The 19,446-nt window shown below is 40.3% G+C and overlaps 3 protein-coding genes across 3 annotated transcripts; all 3 read left to right on the top strand.

The window, feature by feature from the left end:
* Positions 1-8,677: 8,677 nt before the first annotated feature.
* Positions 8,678-12,137, top strand: LOC146969251 (transmembrane protein 272-like). Its single transcript, XM_085759367.1, has 4 exons — positions 8,678-8,741; positions 8,854-8,904; positions 9,025-9,225; positions 11,950-12,137. Exons 1-4 carry the CDS (start codon positions 8,678-8,680, stop codon positions 12,135-12,137), a joined length of 504 nt encoding a protein of 167 aa, XP_085615493.1.
* Positions 12,138-13,639: 1,502 nt separating this feature from the next.
* LOC146969250 (transmembrane protein 272-like) lies at positions 13,640-14,722 on the top strand. The gene is made up of 4 exons (XM_085759366.1): positions 13,640-13,685; positions 13,792-13,854; positions 13,974-14,189; positions 14,466-14,722. Exons 1-4 carry the CDS (start codon positions 13,640-13,642, stop codon positions 14,720-14,722), a joined length of 582 nt encoding a protein of 193 aa, XP_085615492.1.
* A 1,978-nt stretch (positions 14,723-16,700) lies between these two features.
* Positions 16,701-19,164, top strand: LOC146969249 (transmembrane protein 272-like). Its single transcript, XM_085759365.1, has 4 exons — positions 16,701-16,764; positions 16,882-16,932; positions 17,045-17,251; positions 18,989-19,164. The coding sequence occupies exons 1-4, from the start codon at positions 16,701-16,703 to the stop codon at positions 19,162-19,164; spliced, it is 498 nt and encodes a 165-aa protein (XP_085615491.1).
* Positions 19,165-19,446: the final 282 nt, after the last annotated feature.

Raw genomic sequence — 19,446 nt, 5'->3', positions numbered from 1 at the left:
CGACTGTGCTGAATATCTGATCTATTATTGTGATATCTTCTGTTCACCATTATTTCAATTTCAGGGTTGTTGACATGACATGTATTTTTCACTGTCACAGGAGATAAAAATGATTATACCATGGTCTGGGTGAATCCTCGATTCTGATTGGCTGCGGGGTGTCCATTAAAAAGTGATAATGGACACCTATAAAGATGTTCCGGTCAAATTGCCTGATTACGTTCTAAATATTACTGCGCTGGCTCAAACGCTTGTTGGTAACCACGGCAACGGACACTCGGACCATAACAACTTTTTTTCAGCGCATCATGGCACTGGAGTCTGTAAACACACAAGCGGTAAGAAGTGCACTGGCCCTCTGAAAAACTTTGTGTCACGTAACATTTAAGCCATCACTTCACTGATCAACTATCAGGCTGTAGCAGAGTCACTGGCTGTAACGTTGCGCTGCGGTCACAGCGGGTCCCTCTTTTTTTTCTTTTATCGCCGACAAGAGTTATTAAATAGTCCGCTCGGCTCAGCCGCTTATTGTGAAAGACATATGATTTGAACGGTAAAAACAACATTAAATTATAAGTAATTGATTTAATATGTATTTTTCTCGTAAGTGACCATGGTATAAACGGGATAATGCCCTTCGAGGTGTCCGATTATCAGAGATTAAAGCTTCAGTTGGTAACAATTATTCAGTCATATTTGCTGGAACTGTCACTATATTCTGATGGTCAGACATTAAATGAGTAATTTAGGACAAAATCCAACTCCTCTGGCTCCACCTACAGCCTGTAATCGTATTTGCCAAAATCCACCGCGCCCGACGATTCTCCACCAGTCAGGTAGAGGGAGCAGGAGGAGCAGCCAATCGCCGCTCCTACACGTCGTGCTATGGATACGGTACATCTTCTGTGGGTGCGTTTATGGCTACTTTGTGTGTGTGTGTCTGTGTGTGTGTGGGGCGCTTGGCAGAGGCAAAGACGGTTTATAAACTCTTTGGCAGAGGTTCATAAAGGGACCTGACGGAGTATTGTCTTGAAATTTCCGACCAAGTCGCGGAGTTTACTTTCACTTTCGTCAACTTACCAACTGGAGCTTTAATGGACTTCACGGAAGCAAGGAACTTCACGCCTCCGCGTCGTCCATTAATTTCTGATCATGGACACCTCGTCTGGCATTATCCCTTACATATAATTGGCATTCTCATCATTTAAAATACAGTAAATGGTTAAACATTTATTTGTTTACATGGACCTGTTGTTTTAAAAACAAACTTGTTATTAGATTTTTTTTTTTTTACATTTTTGAGTCAAATCTCAAAATTGTCCTATGGTGTGACTGTCACATTTTTTTTTTAAGCATAAAATGTTTATAAAAAACTGAGGCATAACTTTACAAGTGTTTATTTTAATAAATGGCAATCACTTTTTTCATCCATATATTCCTAAATGCATAGGCTAAGAACTTGATACATTTTGTCACAGAAAACCATGTCCTTCAGTGTGACACTTTATTCTGATCTTAAATTGGGCAATTCCACAAACAACTTTATTTAAAGCAGAAGTAAGCGATCTGGTCGTTTTGGCTAATGCTGCGTTCCTGCCTTTTGAAACCGTAAGTTACGGCTTCAAGTCACGACTTACGACTTTGTAGCGTTCACTAAAAGTGCACTATAACGGCCACTCGTAACTTCCGACCCGTGAACTCGCACCAGATCAAACTGGTACGACTTCACAGGTCGGAAAAACACGAGTTACGGGCTGCCCTGAACGCACCATAACTTCTTGTCAGCCGATGGAGTTAGCAGCCCCCGCCCTCGTCATGGATCTATTGGTCCTCGTCCCTACGTCACCACATTCACGCGCATCCCTTGGCTGCACACACAGCCCTTCATGCCGTTCTCTCTCCTCATTGGATAAAAATTGTAGGATAAGAGAAATGTTTTCTCCTTGGCTCAGAGCAGAGCAGAGGGACTGAGAGACCCGTGTTTCGGTCCAAACACTCTATGTAAGTGATTGCTGTCGGAAGATATAACTATTTAAGACTTATATTAACCATAGACTGTAAAAATAATGGACGTAGCACCCGTGACGTCACTCATTGGTTTGGGGGAGTCTGTTTTGTGTCGCTACTACGGGGGTTTGAACTGCGCCATGTTGGATTTCACTTGCCATATTTGGAGCGGTGCGGCCGTTAGCAGGCCGAGGGCCCGCCCACTGGCCTCAAAGCAGTGGTCTCCGGACCTGTCACTCAACGTTTCCACGCCCTAATTGGCCAGAATTTTAAACCTAATAACAGTAAAACGGTAGAGTTTAAAAAGAATTCACCCCCCTCAGAGTGTGTGCGGGGGTATAAACTATCGGTTGAGACCAAAAAACGTAATGGTACCAGGCTTTGATCATGTTTATTGAGGATGTAAAGTCGGCTATTTTAACATGGGTGTCTATGGAGAATGCTCCCTTCTGGTACCAGCCCCCAGAGGAAGCCGAGGGGATTGCAGTTTTTTGAACGCGGAAGTGAGCTTCACTTCTCAGACCGACAACTGCCCCCTTGTCACTTACTTCTGCTTTAATTGAAGGACCCCATTCAAATCCCTGTTACTGAAGCCTCTTATGAAGCCAATGATATGAGTACATACATGGTAAGTTCTGGTCTCAGCATTATTAAAATATTTAACTTCTTCCAAACCACCATGAAAGTGTTCAGTTTTGTTGTCCTTTGGTGTGATGCCACTAAATTACATTTTTTTGATTAAAAACTGTTGGTTAAACTACATAATTACGGAGAATTATACAAATGCTAACTGCTAACTAAAGACAGGTTTTCTAGGAATAGCACAGTAATTGAATAAACAAAACACAAAAATCACAAAAAGCTGAAATGTCCTTCAGTGTGACACAATTTGTCCTTGTGTCAGGATAAGGTCTTTTTAAAAAAGCATTTCAAACAATTAAATAAGATTTTTTTAAACGATTTTTCTTACCTTGGCCATTTTCAATGTTTTTAAATGTAATAGCTACATTCATTTGAATATTTTCTGTTTATGCTGAAAATTTGTACATTAGTTAGGTGAAAACTTTTTTTTTTTTTTTGCTTTGTTTAAAAATAGGCTATGGTTGATCTTTCATCTTTGACATTTTCAAAGTTAAATGAAAAATATTTCAATGTAAAATCTCTCAATTTCTCTTTATTGACTGTTTCTGTCCTTTAGTGTGACATAATGTCCTATGGCAGAGGTCTTCAACAGGGGGTCCGCGACCCCTAGGGGGTCCGCGGAGGTACTGCAGGGGGGTCGCGAAAGTTTTGGTTGAGGGAAAAAAAAATATGAAAAAAGATCCATTGTGAATATAGGGGTGTTCCCTGCTGCTGAACATCAGATTTTTACATAAAAGTCCTTTGTTTTCCTATAATATAGGTGTCAGGCGAGCCTTTGTATTGTATCTGATACAAACACGGCGCACCGTCTCTCCCTCTCTCTCTCTCGCTCACTCCCCCCCACCCCCTCTAAAATCAGCCCGATGGCGGGCGCGCGCACACACACACACACACCACTGGTGCTGTGACACTCGGTCCCTGAACCGTCGGCTACACAACACAACACAACGATGAGACTTTATGTTTTCATTCTCCATACACACTCGTTAATTCACAACACACACTCATACGACGGGGACATTAACGCGCGCCGCCACGTCTGCTCATAGCGCAGCAGTAATGAAGCAGCGTCAGGTCATGACACCGTCACTGAAACGCTCCATGGAACCGAGACATGACACGGCGGGCCCGGTGGAAATGTTCCCAGAATCAGCTTTGGTGACCGCGGCGCTGACGACTGGGGGTGAGTCGCGAGTCTTGGTAGAGCACGGCCGCTGCAGCGACCCTCCGACAGTCCCATTGCTGCGTGTCAATCCCCCTTCTCACTTTCTCTCCGCGCCCCCATCTCTCTCCAGCTGCCCTTTCAAAATAAATGCATAAAAAGCCAGAGAAAAAAACAAAGTAGGGGAAACACTGCTTTGTTTTCTCTGTCTTTTTATGGTTTAGTAATTCTTTCATTGGTGCAGGAGCAGCGTTCAGTTACCACGAGCGTAGTTGTGACCTGTTGTGATCATAGATGGCATGGCATATATTTTTTATGTAAGTCCCTTCGAAATATAAAGAGTCCCATGACCAGCCAAACTCCTAAAAAAAAGCACCAGGGCCGTTGCTAGGAGTCCTGGGCCCCCTGAAAGTATACTAAAGTGGGCCCCTGCCCCCTGACTTTTCCACTTTTTTTCATAGACTACATATGTATTATCATTTCTTATTTAGCCTACTTTGATTTGATACTAATGCAGCATTACTATGAGTATCAGTCAGGGTCTTATGCAGAATAATTCAGTCATATAAAGATTAGACTACTGGGGTTTTTGTGGGCCCTACTGGGCGCTGCGCCCCTAGAATTATCATCACCTTTCTCCTCTATACAACGGCCCTGTATGGCACTACAGGACCAGTTACATATAAAACACAATTTTATACAATATGTATAAGTAGGGGGTCCCCGCTCCATCTCTCCATCAGTTTGGGGGTCCTTGGCCTGTATAACGGATGTGCACTCACTCCACCCATAAAAGACGTGCTAACCAACCTGCCAAGTGGTTGTCAACCTCTTGGCGAAGAGGTTAGCATCGTTGCCTCCGGTGCGGGAGGTCGTGGGATCGAACCCCACCTAGGGCAGGCCGTGAGAAACACAACGCAGGGGGCCAGATATGACATCTGCTACACCTGGAAAACGTTGAAGAACCCTGTCCTATGGTGTAACACACATAAAAGAACCAAAAATGTATTTGTATGTCAAAAATATCCTAAAAAACGGTTGCATTAGGGCATATATTATCATCATTCTACGGAAGCGTATTGCATTCACTTGAATAAAAAAAAAAAATCCGGTTTTTCTGAGTAATTTATTTTTTGGTCTGTTTTTCAAGGTAATTAGGGGCCGGGCAGCATCAGCTGCCAGGACCCTATTGTTTTTCCCAGTGTTCTTCTTTCTTCTTTCTTCTTCCTAGGAAGTCCTACTTCCCATGCATAATCAGTGAAAAAAACTTTACAGAAATGTTCGACCCCATGCCAGATTTACTCAACTCCAAGGAGATAGCGTTTAAATTTAAAAACTTTGAAAATTTCTACCAAACCAACGGTACATGCTAAAGTTTTGAAACTTCACCAAAATGTCACCCCAATACTGCTGAAACTTTTGTCAACGTAAACTCATACAAATTATTAAGTCCATCACTCTGTTTTTTTCAATAACTGTAAAACTTATCAAACCTATCTCCTCCCACAATTTTTGCTCGATTGACATGAAACTTGCTAGAGAGCATCTCCAGACCGTCCTCCACAAATTATCCTCACAGATTTTTGATTTATCGAAAATTGAGCCTACAGTGCATGAAAACGATTGACTGTAAACAGTACTGTAAACATATACCATCCAATTCTTGATGAATACATTTTCAATCTTCCTGAAAAAAATTGAGAATATTTTGGAGTCATGGTTGATGAAGTTTGGCAAATATCAGAATTTTATCTCAAAATCAAAATTTTCTAGAACGTTTTGAATTCTGCTCTCATGGGAACAACTGCAGTCAATGTAAGAGTGACATTTTTAAACATCAGATTTTCTCTTATGAAGCAAAACATTTAGAGTTAAAAACAAATCACCAACATTTCCATGGTGTCTAGATGCAATATATGTTTTTACCAGATTTTTGTTTAGATAATAGAATTTTTGACATTTTGACAATTTCAAAATCTGCTACGACAGATGCTGCCCGGTCGGTGACTCCCAGAGTCTATTTGAGAAGCAACACACCAGGTCTCACTTCAGGACAATTAGCTCAGTGAGATAGGTGCTGGTTCTTGGTGTCAAAGGTTGTGGGTTCAAGTCCCAGTAAGCGTAACACATGAGGGCACATTTAAATACCAAATGTCCTCAATGGTAGTGTCACAGCATGCCTTTAAATTTAAAAAGGAAAAGAAAAAACTTGTCCCAGCACCAACCATTGACCGTATTATTAGTGTGAATGCTGAATGTTGTTCGTGTCCGCCATTTTCTTTCAGCATTCACACTATTGTTGTTTGTGTCCGCCATTTTCTTTATTACGTATTATCAGTGTGAATCAATGAAAAATCTCACATTCATAAAAGTCTCAACCTCTAATTTTCTCAAGTATTCCTAGTCCAGCAGTAAGGTGGCTGCTTCCCAACCACAAGGTCACTTTCAAATTGCCCAATTTTGTCTATAAAAAACAATTGCCCGGCCCCGACCATTGCTGCTATAATGCTATAATTTTTTCAGTTTTTCTGAGTAATTTTTTCCCCTGTTTTTCTGATTAATTTTCCTCTGGGGGCTGGTGTCAGAAGGGAGCATTCTCCATAGACCCCCATGTTAAAATCGCCGACTTTACATCCTCAATAAACATGATCAAAGCCTGGTGTCAGCACGTTTTTTGGTCTCAATCGATAGTTTCTACCCCTGCACACACTCTGAGGGGGGTGAATCTTTTTTTAACTCTACCGTTTTACTGTTATTAGGTTAAAACTCTGGTCAATTAAGGCGCGGAAACGTTGAGTGACAGGTCCGAGCAGGTCCGTGGACAGCTGCTCCGAGGCCAGTGGGCGGTTTCTCGGCCGGTAAATCCAACATGGCGCTGTTCAGGCCGCCATATTTGAGTCACAAAAATGACTCCCCAAAACCAATGGGTGACGTCACGGATGCTATGTCCATTCTTTTTACAGTCTGCTCCCATATGGTGACTCCATGCTCCACACATATGCCCCGTCTTCAACTTTCTACTGTATACTGAACCGGGTCAATAGGCTTTATGCGCAGCTCCACTACTGAACTTCAGCCAGCTCCTTTATTTCCTGTTTTACATTATTGGACAAACTGATTAATCCAGGTGTGTCTGACGACCTCACAACAATGGTCAGACACACCTGGATTAATCAGTTTGTCCAATAATGTATAAAGGAGCTGGATTAAGATCAGGAAGTAGTGGAGCTGTGCATAAAGCCAATTAAGGCATGTGAGGCAGCCTAATGCTCAATGTAGCAGGGAAGGAGTAGACCATAGACTGTATATAAATGAGGAATAGCCGAAAAAATACAAAAAAAAAACAGGGGGGAAAAAAGAAAAAAAATTACTCAGAAAAACAGAAAAAAATTACTCAAAAAAATAGGAAAAAAGATTAGTCCGAAAAACAGGGGAAAAAATTACTCCGAAAAACAGAAAAAATTACCTCGAAAAACAGACCAAAAAAAAGAATTTAGCTACTCAGAAAAACTGGATTTTTTTTTTCAAGTGAATGCAATACGCTTCCGTATCATTCACCTTGGATTATTTTAATTTTTTCAACAGTTTTGAAAGGTTGACTTGCATTCATTGCATTTATTGAAAATGGTCAACAAGTCATGGGGAAAAAATCATGTTATTCATAATTTCTCATTAAATAGATAACACTATATGAAAATAAGTGTCTCAGAATTAAGATAAATCTGTCTTATGCTATTTGTGTAGTAGTGAAGTTTTTTTTTTTTTAATTTTTTTTTACGTCACCATAGGACACATTTATGGTGCAGGTGTTAAAAAAAAAACGGTGAAAAAATTGAAAAAGTTAGTGATCACATATATTCTCAAATATCAGATTTCCAACTACATGAATATATATTTATTTTCTTCAAAAAATGTGTTTTACAAAAAAATGTCAACAACCCTTCAACAGATTTTACACACTTAGGCCTAGTGCATTTAATTCAGAGAGATTCAGTGTTTAAATGATCATTTATTGGGATCATAGCTGCGAAGAATCAATTAATTGTTTGGTGTATAAGGTAAAATATTTAAAGGGACAACAAGGTATAAAAAGTCTCACATTAATGTGGATGAATCTACGCTACCCACACTTGTTAATGGCTCCATTTTCGATCAATACATCGTTTTGTCTCTATCGTTATTTTGTTATTTTAATTAATGATGGAAATGCTTGGCGAGCCGACCAGTGTTTCCTACTTTCGGTTTCGCGGACGCTGACCGGCGAGTCATGAGAATAACGCCGCCGAATCGGCGTTTATGGTCGGAACTACGGCGGTATCTGATCGTCTTCGAACCTCTGACTTTAATTCTTGATGAATGAAAACATTCTGGGCAAGACGTCCGTCTTGCGCCGGTCCAAGAATTTCACCATGCGCGCGGAGGCTCATGGTACATGTAGTATGAGAACACTTCACTTTCCAAAACTCCTCGTTGTCCCTTTAAAAATTCAAGTTATTATTCAAATTTTTTAAACAACCATCGAACAAATCCAGATTCTCAGTTTACTGTAACATATCACAAAGACAACAGCAGATTCTTATGTTTCAGAATCAAATCCTTGCTTGAAACATTTTTTTTTTTTTATGAAAAAATGAAAAAAATTGTTATCAAGATGGGACTTGATTAAGTACCTTAATTGATGATTAATTTCAGTCGTACCGTCCTTCATGTGGAAAATATTGAATTTGTCTTGTGCTCCTGAAATGGAAAACAAAACTTGTGTATTTGAACTAAGACCTTTCTTTTTACTTGTTTTTGGTTTCTTGTTTTTTCAACATTATTCTCATTCTGTCTCCTCTGCAGGTTCGATCCCTCATCGCTGCCACAATGCTCAACAACCCTGTTCTTCAACATATCCAAAACCCTCCTCAACTTCCAGTGCTGCCATTGGGTGAGAGCCAATGGTCACAAACTTATGTCTCTATTTGATTCATCTTAGGTTCAGAGGAAAGTTTTAAAGTGTCTGTTATTTCAAATTACACCTATATTTTCTCTTCGTTCAGTATGTTCTAAGCTGTTTACGTGCATCCTGCCTTCTGCACATATTGCAATTGGTGAGTGAGTTGTGCAGATTTAATGACGATGAATGATGTGCACATTTCACATGAATTAATCCCAGAAAGTCATGACATTAGTGGCCCTGCACACTGACAGATCTCTCCTGTATCCAACAGGGACAATGTATCTGAATGAGTGTCCACAGCAGCCCTACATCCCCATCTATCTGATCGTGATGGGGGTGTTCGCCCTGGTGCTGGGCCTGTTCTCCTGCCTGCCCTGCGCCCAGGGGGATGAAGACGGCAACCTGCTCAGTGGAGCCTGCATGATGTTGAACACACTTACATCTTTCTTCATTGCCTGCTGGTTCATAGCTGGTGAGTGGAGACAGATTGTAGATGATAAACACGTTTACAAACTAAATTAAACCACAAGAACAAACATGATTTAGTACAACAGTAGATTGTAATGGTTTTGATTAGTTAAAATAAGATGAGATAAGGAATAAGAATGGCTTCAATGATTCTTAAAAAGCCTCCTGTTTATTTGATGTAACTCACTGGAGGAAATCCTGATGAAAGGAAAATACTAGACGCTTCTCTATGTCTCCACCTTGTCCAATATTTATTTTATAATTTTCTCCTTTGTAAAGCCTCACCTCTTCCATTAAAATGCTCCAGCTGGAGAATCAACACACTGTAGTGACATGTAGCAGCCACTAGATGTCCACCTAATGTTTCCCTGAAGATCCAATACTAACCTTTTACCATGACAGTGTGGATCCAACCTTCTGTATTTTAGATGATTAAAGCAGAAGTAAGTGGTCCGGTCGTTTTCGCTAATGCTGCGTTCCAGGTAGGCTTTTGAAATCGTAAATTACAGCTTCAAGTCACAACTTACGACTTTGTAGCGTTTCAGGCAACCCACTCGTGTTTTTCCGACCTGTTTTACCGGTGAAAGTCACTATAACGGCCACTCGTAACTTCCGACCGGTGAACTCGTACCAGATCGAACTGGTACCACTTCACGGTCGGAAAAATACGAGTTTCCTTGAACGCACCATAACAGTCCTCGTCCCTACGTCGCCACATTCACGGCGTTCCTTGGCTGCACACACAGCCCTGCATGCCGTTCTCTCTCCTCATTGGATAAAAACTGTAGGATACGATAAATGTTTTCTCTTCGGCTCAGAGCAGAGCAGAGGGACTGAGAGACCCGTGTTTCAGTCCAAACACTCTATGTAAGTGATTGCTGTCGGAAGATATAACTATTTAAGACTTATATTAACACATATATATCACTTACTTCTGCTTTAAAAAAATAATCCAGTTTCCAGTCTCAGTGAGAGCAGGGCTGAGGAATTACAACATTATTGAGCTGAAACCTTATTTGAGTTTGAAAGAAACAAAAAGAGTCACATTACATTGTGTGCATTATATGCCTTAATTACAATCACTTCTCCACTTTGGCTTGAATTGAGTAAATTAATTGACATTGTAAGTATGTACACTCCATTAAATACAAGCACAAGCCTCCTCCACACCTTTGTCAGTCAGGTCAGGACACTAAATTAAAGTTTCTCCTAAACTAGAATCACCCCCTCACTCTGACTGGTCTCATGTTATAATATTAACCACTTATGTTATGTGAAATTTTGTCAGAAATCCTGTGTGATATCTTGAGTAATGGCTTCAAAGCTTTATGTGAAGTCACACTGACCTTTGACCTCTGACCTCTGACCTTGGACTCCAGGAATACTAGTGGGTTACTACGGTACCAGCTAATGGGGATCCTTAATAAACAATTTAACAATCAAACCAAAACCTATATTCTCTTAAGGTATTAAAGAGAGATCACATTCACAAGGCCTTTTTTTATGAGGTCATCGCGACATCAATCTTTAAATCACTTAAAGCAGTGATCATCAACCGGCGAATCCGGCCCGCCGAACCTTCCAATCCGGCCCGCAACTGAGTTCTAATAGTTTACAAATATTATATTTCTCGGTCTCTGTTTGTGTGCGCCTGTAAGTCAATGCGCTGGGACATGGAGCCATACTCAAAGTGTTTGTGTGTGCCTGTGTCTCTCCTACTGTTTCCCACTGAGCTCTGCCCGTGTGTGGAAAAACGTCGCCTCCGAGATGTAGAATGTGTATTATAGAAGAGAAACACTACTGACTACTAGGGACTACTGACTTGTATCATCAGAACCGATTGTCAGCCTCCTTTCATATTTAGGCCGAAAATCAAAGGACAAGTCATAGTGTAAAGCTCCAGCATGTGGGAGTATCTGAGCTGAGTCCAGCTGTCAAGATTTTTCATTTTATATCATACCAAACACCAAAGATGTGTATAAATGAAAATTATGAGCTTACAGGTAAAATAAAATAAACAACTAAATTATTAGGCAAAAAGGTGAATTTAATTTCAATCTCGGCCTAGCCCTATTTGAATGTCCGGCCCCCAAGGTGTCTGTTGAGAAAGATTCTGTAATATAGTTGATGACCCCTGACCAAGGGGGCAGTTGTCGGTCTGAGAAGTGAAGCTCACTTCCGCGTTCAAAAAACTGCAATCCCCTCGGATTCCTCTGGGGGCTGGTGTCAGAAGGGAGCATTCCCCATAGACCCCCATGTTAAAATCGCCGACTTTACATCCTCAGTAAACATGTTAAAAGCCTGGTGTCAGAACGTTTTTTCGTCTCAATCGATAGTTTCTACCCCCGCACACACTCTGAGGGGGGTGAATTTTTTTTTAACTCTATAGTTTTACTGTTATTAGGTTAAAATTCTGGCCAATTAGGGCGCGGAAACGTTGAGTGACAGGTCCGAGCAGCTCCGTGGACAGCTGCTTCGAGGCCAGTGGGCGGGTTCTCGGCCGGCCAATCCAACATGGCGCTGTTCAGGCCGCCATATTTGAGTCACAAAAACGACTCCTCAAAACCAATGGGTGACGTCACGGACGCTACGTCCATTCTTTTTACAGTCTATGCCCCTGACATAAAGTCTATCAGGATATTTTTTTACTACAGGGGGTTGGTGTGTTAAAGTCTGAAAGTGTGAACATGAAGCTCTGAGTCTGTTATCTTGTTTCTTGTTTTTCTAGGTAATGTGTGGATCTACTCAATCTATGAACCCAACTACAACAAGACCATGACAGACGTGGAACCGTACTGCGACAAGACGCTCTACCTGTACGCCTTCTGGACCACCACCCTGGGGTACATCCTCCTGGGTCTCTTACTGTTCTGTGGCTGCTGCGCTGCCATCTTCTCCTGCCTGATAGGCAACTAGAGGCGACCCTCTGACACATTGATGAGCTGGCATGGATCCTGTGGCGTTGTACTGAGCACATCACGTCAATTTGCTGAAGCTTTCCTCTGTTAGATCATGTGTCCTCAATGCTGAGTCTATTAATTTCTCTTTAATTTACATTATTGCTCATGCTTGGACAAGACCAAGAAAGTGTATGTTAGTAAGGAGTGATGTGAAATTCAAATTTGGGAAACTTGATCATTTTAATTTGTTGAATAAAACGGTGTGTCAGGTAAATTAAGACAAATAAATGTTTAAATAATCACGTACAGTGTATGACTCAACATTTTCTTACCAGGCACTGTTGTAACAGAGAGGAAATGAGTTTGGGATCTTTTTGCTGGTTTGTTCTTCTGCTCTTAAATACAAAACTATTGCATAATTGATATGACTTGGAAGGAGGTAGAAAAGGAAGTGGTTCCCACAGATCAATGAGCTGATTTAAGAATTTTTAAATAGGATTTTCACAAAAGGCAGACAAGAGATCAGAGGGGAGAGCTGACAGTCATAGTCATAGCAGTAGGTTTGTTACCTTTAATTGTCGGTGCAAGCTATTTTTAGAACGGCGGAGCAGAGCGGCGAGCTGCTCAGAGCTATGCTATGGAGGCTAAATTTCTTGGTTTCCCTCATCAAATTCATCAAATACACAATCCAAAAACTCCAAAACGCCGTCGAGGACAAGTTGTGACCTGCACAATCACCACGCTATGAGATAATAACGGAACGTTACGAGACTGAGCTGTTTTAGAGGGAAATTCATGCAAAACCGCTGATGCCTTCAGGGACAGTTTTTCAGCAAGCAGACTCTGTATTTACCCTGTATTTACCTTGAAAATGGCTCAGTAACGTTCCATTATTATCTCATTTGAACCTCTGCTGTTTTGTTTTTGACCATTTTTCCCCCCACATCTGTCTTCTTTGGATCCCAAACTTAACGGAGCGGATGGTAATTGGGACAGTTCACCTTTGTCACACTGAGTTGTTCATGTACCAGCACGTACAGTGTGTTCCTGTTTCTCTATGATTTCACTGAAGCACACGTCCCTCAGAAGCTTCAGTTTCCCATGAGAGGAAACAACCATCGTTGGTTTAAAGCTGAAGAGTGAGAAGGTAATATGTGATTATATTCTATTATTGTGATATTTTCTGTTAACCATTATTTCCATTTCAACAGATTTTACACACATAGTGCATTTGGAGATTCATTTATTTGCATTTAGAGTGTTTTAATGTTAATTTATTGGGATCAGAGCTCCAATGAATAGCTCCTTTTTGTTACCACTTACTCTGCTGATTATTGTTTTAATCAATCAATTGGTGTAAAAGGTAAAATAATTAAAAATTCAAGTTATTATTCAAAATTTTTTGTATGCATCTTGTTGTATCAAATGTCACCATCAGTTTGCAGGTTTTTAGTTTCATCAACATTGTTCTCAGATCTGTCTCCTCCTCTGCAGGTTGGAGCCCTCATCACTGCTACAATGTCTGACATCGATCGTTTTTGTGAACTCTTAGTGCTGACACGGTGTAAGACACACACTCGTGTCTCTACTGTATTTGATTCATCTTAGGTTAATTCATGTCTTAAAATGTATTTTCTTTCAAACTACACCTGTATTTCCTCGTCTTTCAGGTTGTTGCAAGCTGTTCCTGAGCAACCTGCTCAGCATCCTGCTTTCTGCACATATTATTCTTGGTGAGGGAATCGTGAACATAAATGATTATGAATGATGTGCACATTTCACATGAATTCATGCCAGAAAGTCATGACATTAGTGACTCTGCACACTGACAGATCTCTTCTGTGTTTAACAGGGTCAGTGTATCTGAATGAGTGTCCACAGCAGCCCTACATCCCCATCTATCTGATTGTGTTGGGGGTGTTCGGCCTGGTGATGATCCTGTTCTCCTGCCTGCCCTGCGCCCAGGGGGATGACGACGACGATGACGATGACAACAACACCTCCAAACCACTCAGTAATATCTGCAAGATACTGGCGTTTCTCTTCTTTGCCTGCTGGTTCATAGCTGGTGAGTGGAGACAGATAGTAGATGGTAGACCAGTTTACAAACTAAATTATAGTATGAGATCAACATGATTTTAAAGACATGAAGTACAACAGTAGATTGTAATGGTTTTAATTAGTCAAGATAAGATGGGATAAGGAATAAAAATGGTTTTAATGATTCACAAAAAGCCTCCTGTTTATTTGATGTAACACACTGGAGGAAATCCTGATGTGAGGGAAATACTAGAGACTGTGATCAGTGTCTTACAACGTTTTTTTTGTGTGTGTGTGTGTGTAGGTAATGTCTGGATCTACTCAATCTATGAGCCCAACTACAACAAGACCATGACAAACGTGGAACCGTACTGTGACAAGACCGTCTACCTGTTTGCCTTCTGCACCACCACTCTGTTCTACATCCCCCTGGCTCTGTTACTATTCTGCTGCTGCTGCTACTGTTTCCAAGAAGACATGCAGGTTTTAGCTACTGGTGCAAGTCTGTTGTTTCTTCTTCAAATATTTCCTACACCACGAAACACGTATTCACGTTTCTGATATCAGATCTTTAATAATGTACATAGAAGTAATTCCATAATTCAAACCTTCAACCTTCAATTTATGGTTACATATTTATTCCATCCAAGTAATTAAAAGTTGTGCCAAATCCAGTGGAGAGATGAATCATATACAACCAAATATAAAACTCAACAAAGATGAAATTCAAGACAAGAAGCGGTGTGAAATTCAAATTTGGGAAACTTGAATGTTTTAGATTGTTGAATCTCAAACTGTGTGTTGTGTAAATTAAGATAAATAAATGTGGAAATATTCAAGGTATAAGTTTGTCTCCACATTTCCTCTGCAGGCACTGTTGTAATGAGGAGGAAACATGATTGTTAAGATTGTTTGAAAGGAGGTAGAAAAGAAAAGGGGTTTGTCCCGCAGCGCAACTTGATCATTTTAATTTGATAAATCTCATTTTGTTTAATCTTGTTAATGTGTTGTAAGCTTGTAATGTTACAGATGCAAGCAAATGTTTCCTCCAAGGAGTTTTGTAAATTGAATGTGAATTTCAAATTGAAATGTAAATTGTAATGTGAAATAAAGTATGGGCAAAAAAAGATGAATCTCAAACTGTGTTGCATAAATGAAGACAAATAAATGTTGAACTTTAGGCATTTTAGGCGTCAGTGTATCTGAACCTCTTCTGCTTTGTTTTTGACCATTGTTGTCACATCTGTGGATTCCCTAACTTCACAGAGCTGACAGTAATGGTGCAGTGCACCTTTATAACACTGAGTTGATCACGTATGAATGTATTATCCAATATTTATTTTATAATTTTCTCCCATGTAGAGCCCTGTCTTTTGTGCATTACAAACCTTTACTGTAATACAATCACTTCTATTCACTTTGGCTTGAATAAAGTTTAGCCAGTTTACAGTATTTAGCAGGTACTGTTGTAATAGAGAGGACATGTGATTCTTTGGATCTTTTTGCTTCTGCTCTTAAATGTTTAACGATTGCAGTATCTGTATGACTTGAAGAAGGTAGAAAGGAAGTGGTCACAGTTCCCACAGATCAATGAGCTGATCTAAGTATTTTAAAAGAGGAATTTCACACACAGCAGCCAACAAGGAGACCATTGGTAACTCAGATCGCCACTGTCTCTACAGCTTCATCTCAGAACACATCCATCCTTGAGGTGTCTCCTTGGTACTTCGGGCTTCTTAATACTTCTTACCTTGTTGATGCGATGAAGACTTTGGAGAAGCTCATTGAAAATGAAGTTTTATCGCAGAAATTATTGGATACCCTGCAATTTGCATACAGGCCTGGTAGAGGTGTGGAGGTTGCCCCTGTCACACTGTTACATTTTCTGTATCGCCACCTTGAGGGATCAAAAGTTCAGGCAAGGCTGTTGTTTATAGATTTCTCTGCTTTCAACTTTTGGTGCACTTCACCGTTGTCACATGACTTGATCACATCACCAGCACATAAAGTGTGTTCCTGTTTTTCTTTGGTTTTATTTAAGTGCACTCATGATCTCTCACAAGCTTCAGTTTCTCATGAGAGGAAACGCCCACCGTTGGTTTAAAGCTGAAGAGCGAGAACAGAGAAGGTAAAGAAATATCTGTGCTGAATATTTGATTATACTCTATTATTGTGATATATTCTGTTCACCATTATTTCAATTTCAACAAATTTTACACATGAATCAAATTCTTGCTCATGAAAAATTATTTAAAATGAATAATGGATAGGACTTGATTAAGTACCTTAATTGATGATTAATTTAACTCGTTTTGTGGATAAAATGATCAACTTTATACCATCCTTCATGTGGAAAATGTTGAATTTGTCTTGTGCTCCTGAATGGCAGAAAACAAAATGTGTGGTCTTAAAATTTTTAAGACCTTTCTATTTACTTGTTTTTGATTTCTTGTTATTGGTTTCTTGTTTTTTTTTTTTTAAAACGTTATTCTCAGATCTGTCTCCTCCTCTGCAGGTTGGATCCCTCATCTCTGCTACAATGTCCAGAACCCCTCTTCTTCAACATATACACGACCCTCCTCAACTTCCAGTGCTGCCACTGGGTGAGAGCCAATGGTCACAAACTTATGTCTCTATTTGATTCATCTTAGGTTCAGAGGAAAGTCTTACAGTAAAGTGTCTGTTATTTCAAATTACACCTTTATTTTCTCTTCTTTCAGTTTGTTGCAAGCTGTTTACGTGCATCCTGCCTTCTGCACATATTGCAATTGGTGAGTGAGTTGTGCACATGATGAATGATGTGCACATTGCACGTGAATTAATGCCAGACAGTCAGGACATTAGTGACCCTGCACACTGACAGATCTCTCCTGTATCCAACAGGGACAATGTATCTGAATGAGTGTCCACAGCAGCCCTACATCCCCATCTATCTGATCGTGATGGGGGTGTTCGGCCTGGTGCTGGGCCTGTTCTCCTGCCTGCCCTGCGCCCAGGGGGATGAAGACGACACCTCCAACCTGCTCAGTGGAGTCTGCATGATGTTGAACACACTTACATCTTTCTTCATTGCCTGCTGGTTCATAGCTGGTGAGTGGAGACAGATTGTAGATGATAAACAAGTTTACAAACTTAATCATAGCACAAGAACAAACATGATTTTAAAAGCATAAAGTACAACAGTAGATTGTAATGGTTTTAATTAGTTAAAATCAGATGAAGTAAGGAATAAGAATGGCTTCAATGATTCTTAAAAAGCCTCCTGTTTATTTGATGTAACTCACTGGAGGAAATCCTGATGAAAGGAAAATACTAGACGCTTCTCTATGTCTCCACCTTGTCCAATATTTATTTTATAATTTTCTCCTTTGTAAAGCCTCACCTCTTCCATTAAGATGCTCCAGCTGAAGAATCAACACACTGTAGTGACATGTAGCAGCCACTAGATGTCCACCTAATGTTTCCCTGAAGATCCAATACTAACCTGTGACTGTAACTCCCTTTTACCATGACAGAGTTTGGATCCAACCTTCTGTATTTTAGATGATTAAAAAAAGAATCCAGTTTCCAGTCTCAGTGAGAGCAGGGCTGAGGAATTACAACATTATTGAGCTGAAACCTTATTTGAGTTATTTTGAAAGAAACAAAAACATTGTGTGCATTATATGCCTTAATTACAATCACTTCTCCACCTTAGCTTGAATTGAGTAAATGAATTGACATTGTAAGTATGTACACTCCATTAAATACAAGCAAAAGCCTCCTCCACACCTTTGTCAGTCAGGTCAGGACACTGAATGAAAGTTTCTCCTAAACTAGAATCACCCCCTCACTCTGACTGGTCTCATGTTATAATATTAACCACTTATGTCATGTGAAATTTTGTCAGAAATCCTGTGTGATATCTTGAGTAATAGCTTCAAAGCTTTATGTGAAGTCACACTGACCTTTGACCTCTGACCTTGGACTCCAGGAAGACTAGTGGGTTACTACGGTACCAGCTAATGGGGATCCTTAATAAACAATTTAACAATCAAACCAAAACCTATATTCTCTGAAGGTATTAAAGAGAGATCACATTCACAAGGCCTTTTTTTTATGAGGTCATCGTGACATCAATCTTTAAATCACTTAAAGCAGTGATCATCAACCGGCGAATCCGGCCCGCCGAACCTTCCAATCCGGCCCGCGACTGAGTTCTAATAGTTTACAAATATTATATTTCTCGGTCTATGTTTGTGTGCGCTGGGACACGGAGCCATACTCAAAGTGTTTGTGTGTGCCTGTGTCTCTCCTACTGTTTCCCACTGAGCTCTGCCCGTGTGTGGAAAAACGTCGCCTCCGAGATGTAGAATAGAAGAGAAACACTACTGACTACTAGGGACTACTGACTTGTATCATCAGAACCGATTGTCAGCCTCCTTTCATATTTAGGCCGAAAATCACAGGACAAGTCATAGTGTAAAGCTCCAGCATGTGGGAGTATCTGAGCTGAGTCCAGCTGTCAAGATTTTTCATTTTATATCATACCAAACACCAAAGATGTGTATAAATGAAAATTATGATCTTACAGGTAAAATAAAATAAACAACTAAATTATTAGGCAAAAAGGTGAATTTAATTTCAATCTCGGCCTAGCCCTATTTTGAATGTCCGGCCCCCAAGGTGTCTGTTGAGAAAGATTCTGGCCCTTCAACAAATATAGTTGATGACCCCTGACATAAAGTCTATCAGGATATTATTTTTACTACAGGGGGTTGGTGTGTTAAAGTCTGAAAGTGTGAACATGAAGCTCTGAGTCTGTTATCTTGTTTCTTGTTTTTCTAGGTAACGTGTGGATCTACTCAATCTATGAACCCAACTATAACAAGACCATGACAGACGTGGAACCGTACTGCGACAAGACGCTCTACCAGTACGCCTTCTGGACCACCACCCTGGGGTACATCCTCCTGGGTCTCTTACTGTTCTGTAGCTGCTGCGCTGCCATCTTCTGCCAATGACAGACAAAGAGGCGACCCTCGGACACATTGATGAGCTGGCATGGATCCTGTGGCGTTGTACTGAGCACATCACGTCAATTTGCTGAAGCTTTCCTCTGTTAGATCATGTGTCCTCAATGCTGAGTCTATTAATTTCTCTCCATTATTGCTCATGCTTGGACAAGACCAAAAAGTGTATGTTAGTAAGGAGTGATGTGAAATTCAAATTTGGGAAACTTGATCATTTTAATTTGTTGAATAAAACGGTGTGTCAGGTAAATGAAGACAAATAAATGTTTAAAT

This window comes from Trachurus japonicus, chromosome 18 (assembly GCF_045865225.1).
Source record: "Trachurus japonicus isolate A0001 chromosome 18, Traja_1.0".
Taxonomy (NCBI): Eukaryota; Metazoa; Chordata; class Actinopteri; order Carangiformes; family Carangidae; genus Trachurus; species Trachurus japonicus.
The sequence above is the reverse complement of the archived record's forward strand: the minus strand, read 5'-3'. Positions and strand labels throughout refer to the sequence as shown.

What these genes read in the sequence shown, in the direction of transcription:
- LOC146969251 (XM_085759367.1), top strand. Translation starts at nt 8,678, where the DNA reads ATGCTCAACAACCCTGTTCTTCAACATATCCAAAACCCTCCTCAACTT. An exon ending in ACTTCCAGTGCTGCCATTGG is followed by an intron (nt 8,742 to 8,853) that starts GTGAGAGCCAAT and finishes CTCTTCGTTCAG; the next exon opens with TATGTTCTAAGCTGTTTACG. An exon ending in TTCTGCACATATTGCAATTG is followed by an intron (nt 8,905 to 9,024) that starts GTGAGTGAGTTG and finishes TGTATCCAACAG; the next exon opens with GGACAATGTATCTGAATGAG.
- LOC146969250 (XM_085759366.1), top strand. Translation starts at nt 13,640, where the DNA reads ATGTCTGACATCGATCGTTTTTGTGAACTCTTAGTGCTGACACGGT. An exon ending in ACTCTTAGTGCTGACACGGT is followed by an intron (nt 13,686 to 13,791) that starts GTAAGACACACA and finishes CTCGTCTTTCAG; the next exon opens with GTTGTTGCAAGCTGTTCCTG. An exon ending in TGCCTGCTGGTTCATAGCTG is followed by an intron (nt 14,190 to 14,465) that starts GTGAGTGGAGAC and finishes GTGTGTGTGTAG; the next exon opens with GTAATGTCTGGATCTACTCA.
- LOC146969249 (XM_085759365.1), top strand. Translation starts at nt 16,701, where the DNA reads ATGTCCAGAACCCCTCTTCTTCAACATATACACGACCCTCCTCAACTT. An exon ending in ACTTCCAGTGCTGCCACTGG is followed by an intron (nt 16,765 to 16,881) that starts GTGAGAGCCAAT and finishes CTCTTCTTTCAG; the next exon opens with TTTGTTGCAAGCTGTTTACG. An exon ending in TTCTGCACATATTGCAATTG is followed by an intron (nt 16,933 to 17,044) that starts GTGAGTGAGTTG and finishes TGTATCCAACAG; the next exon opens with GGACAATGTATCTGAATGAG.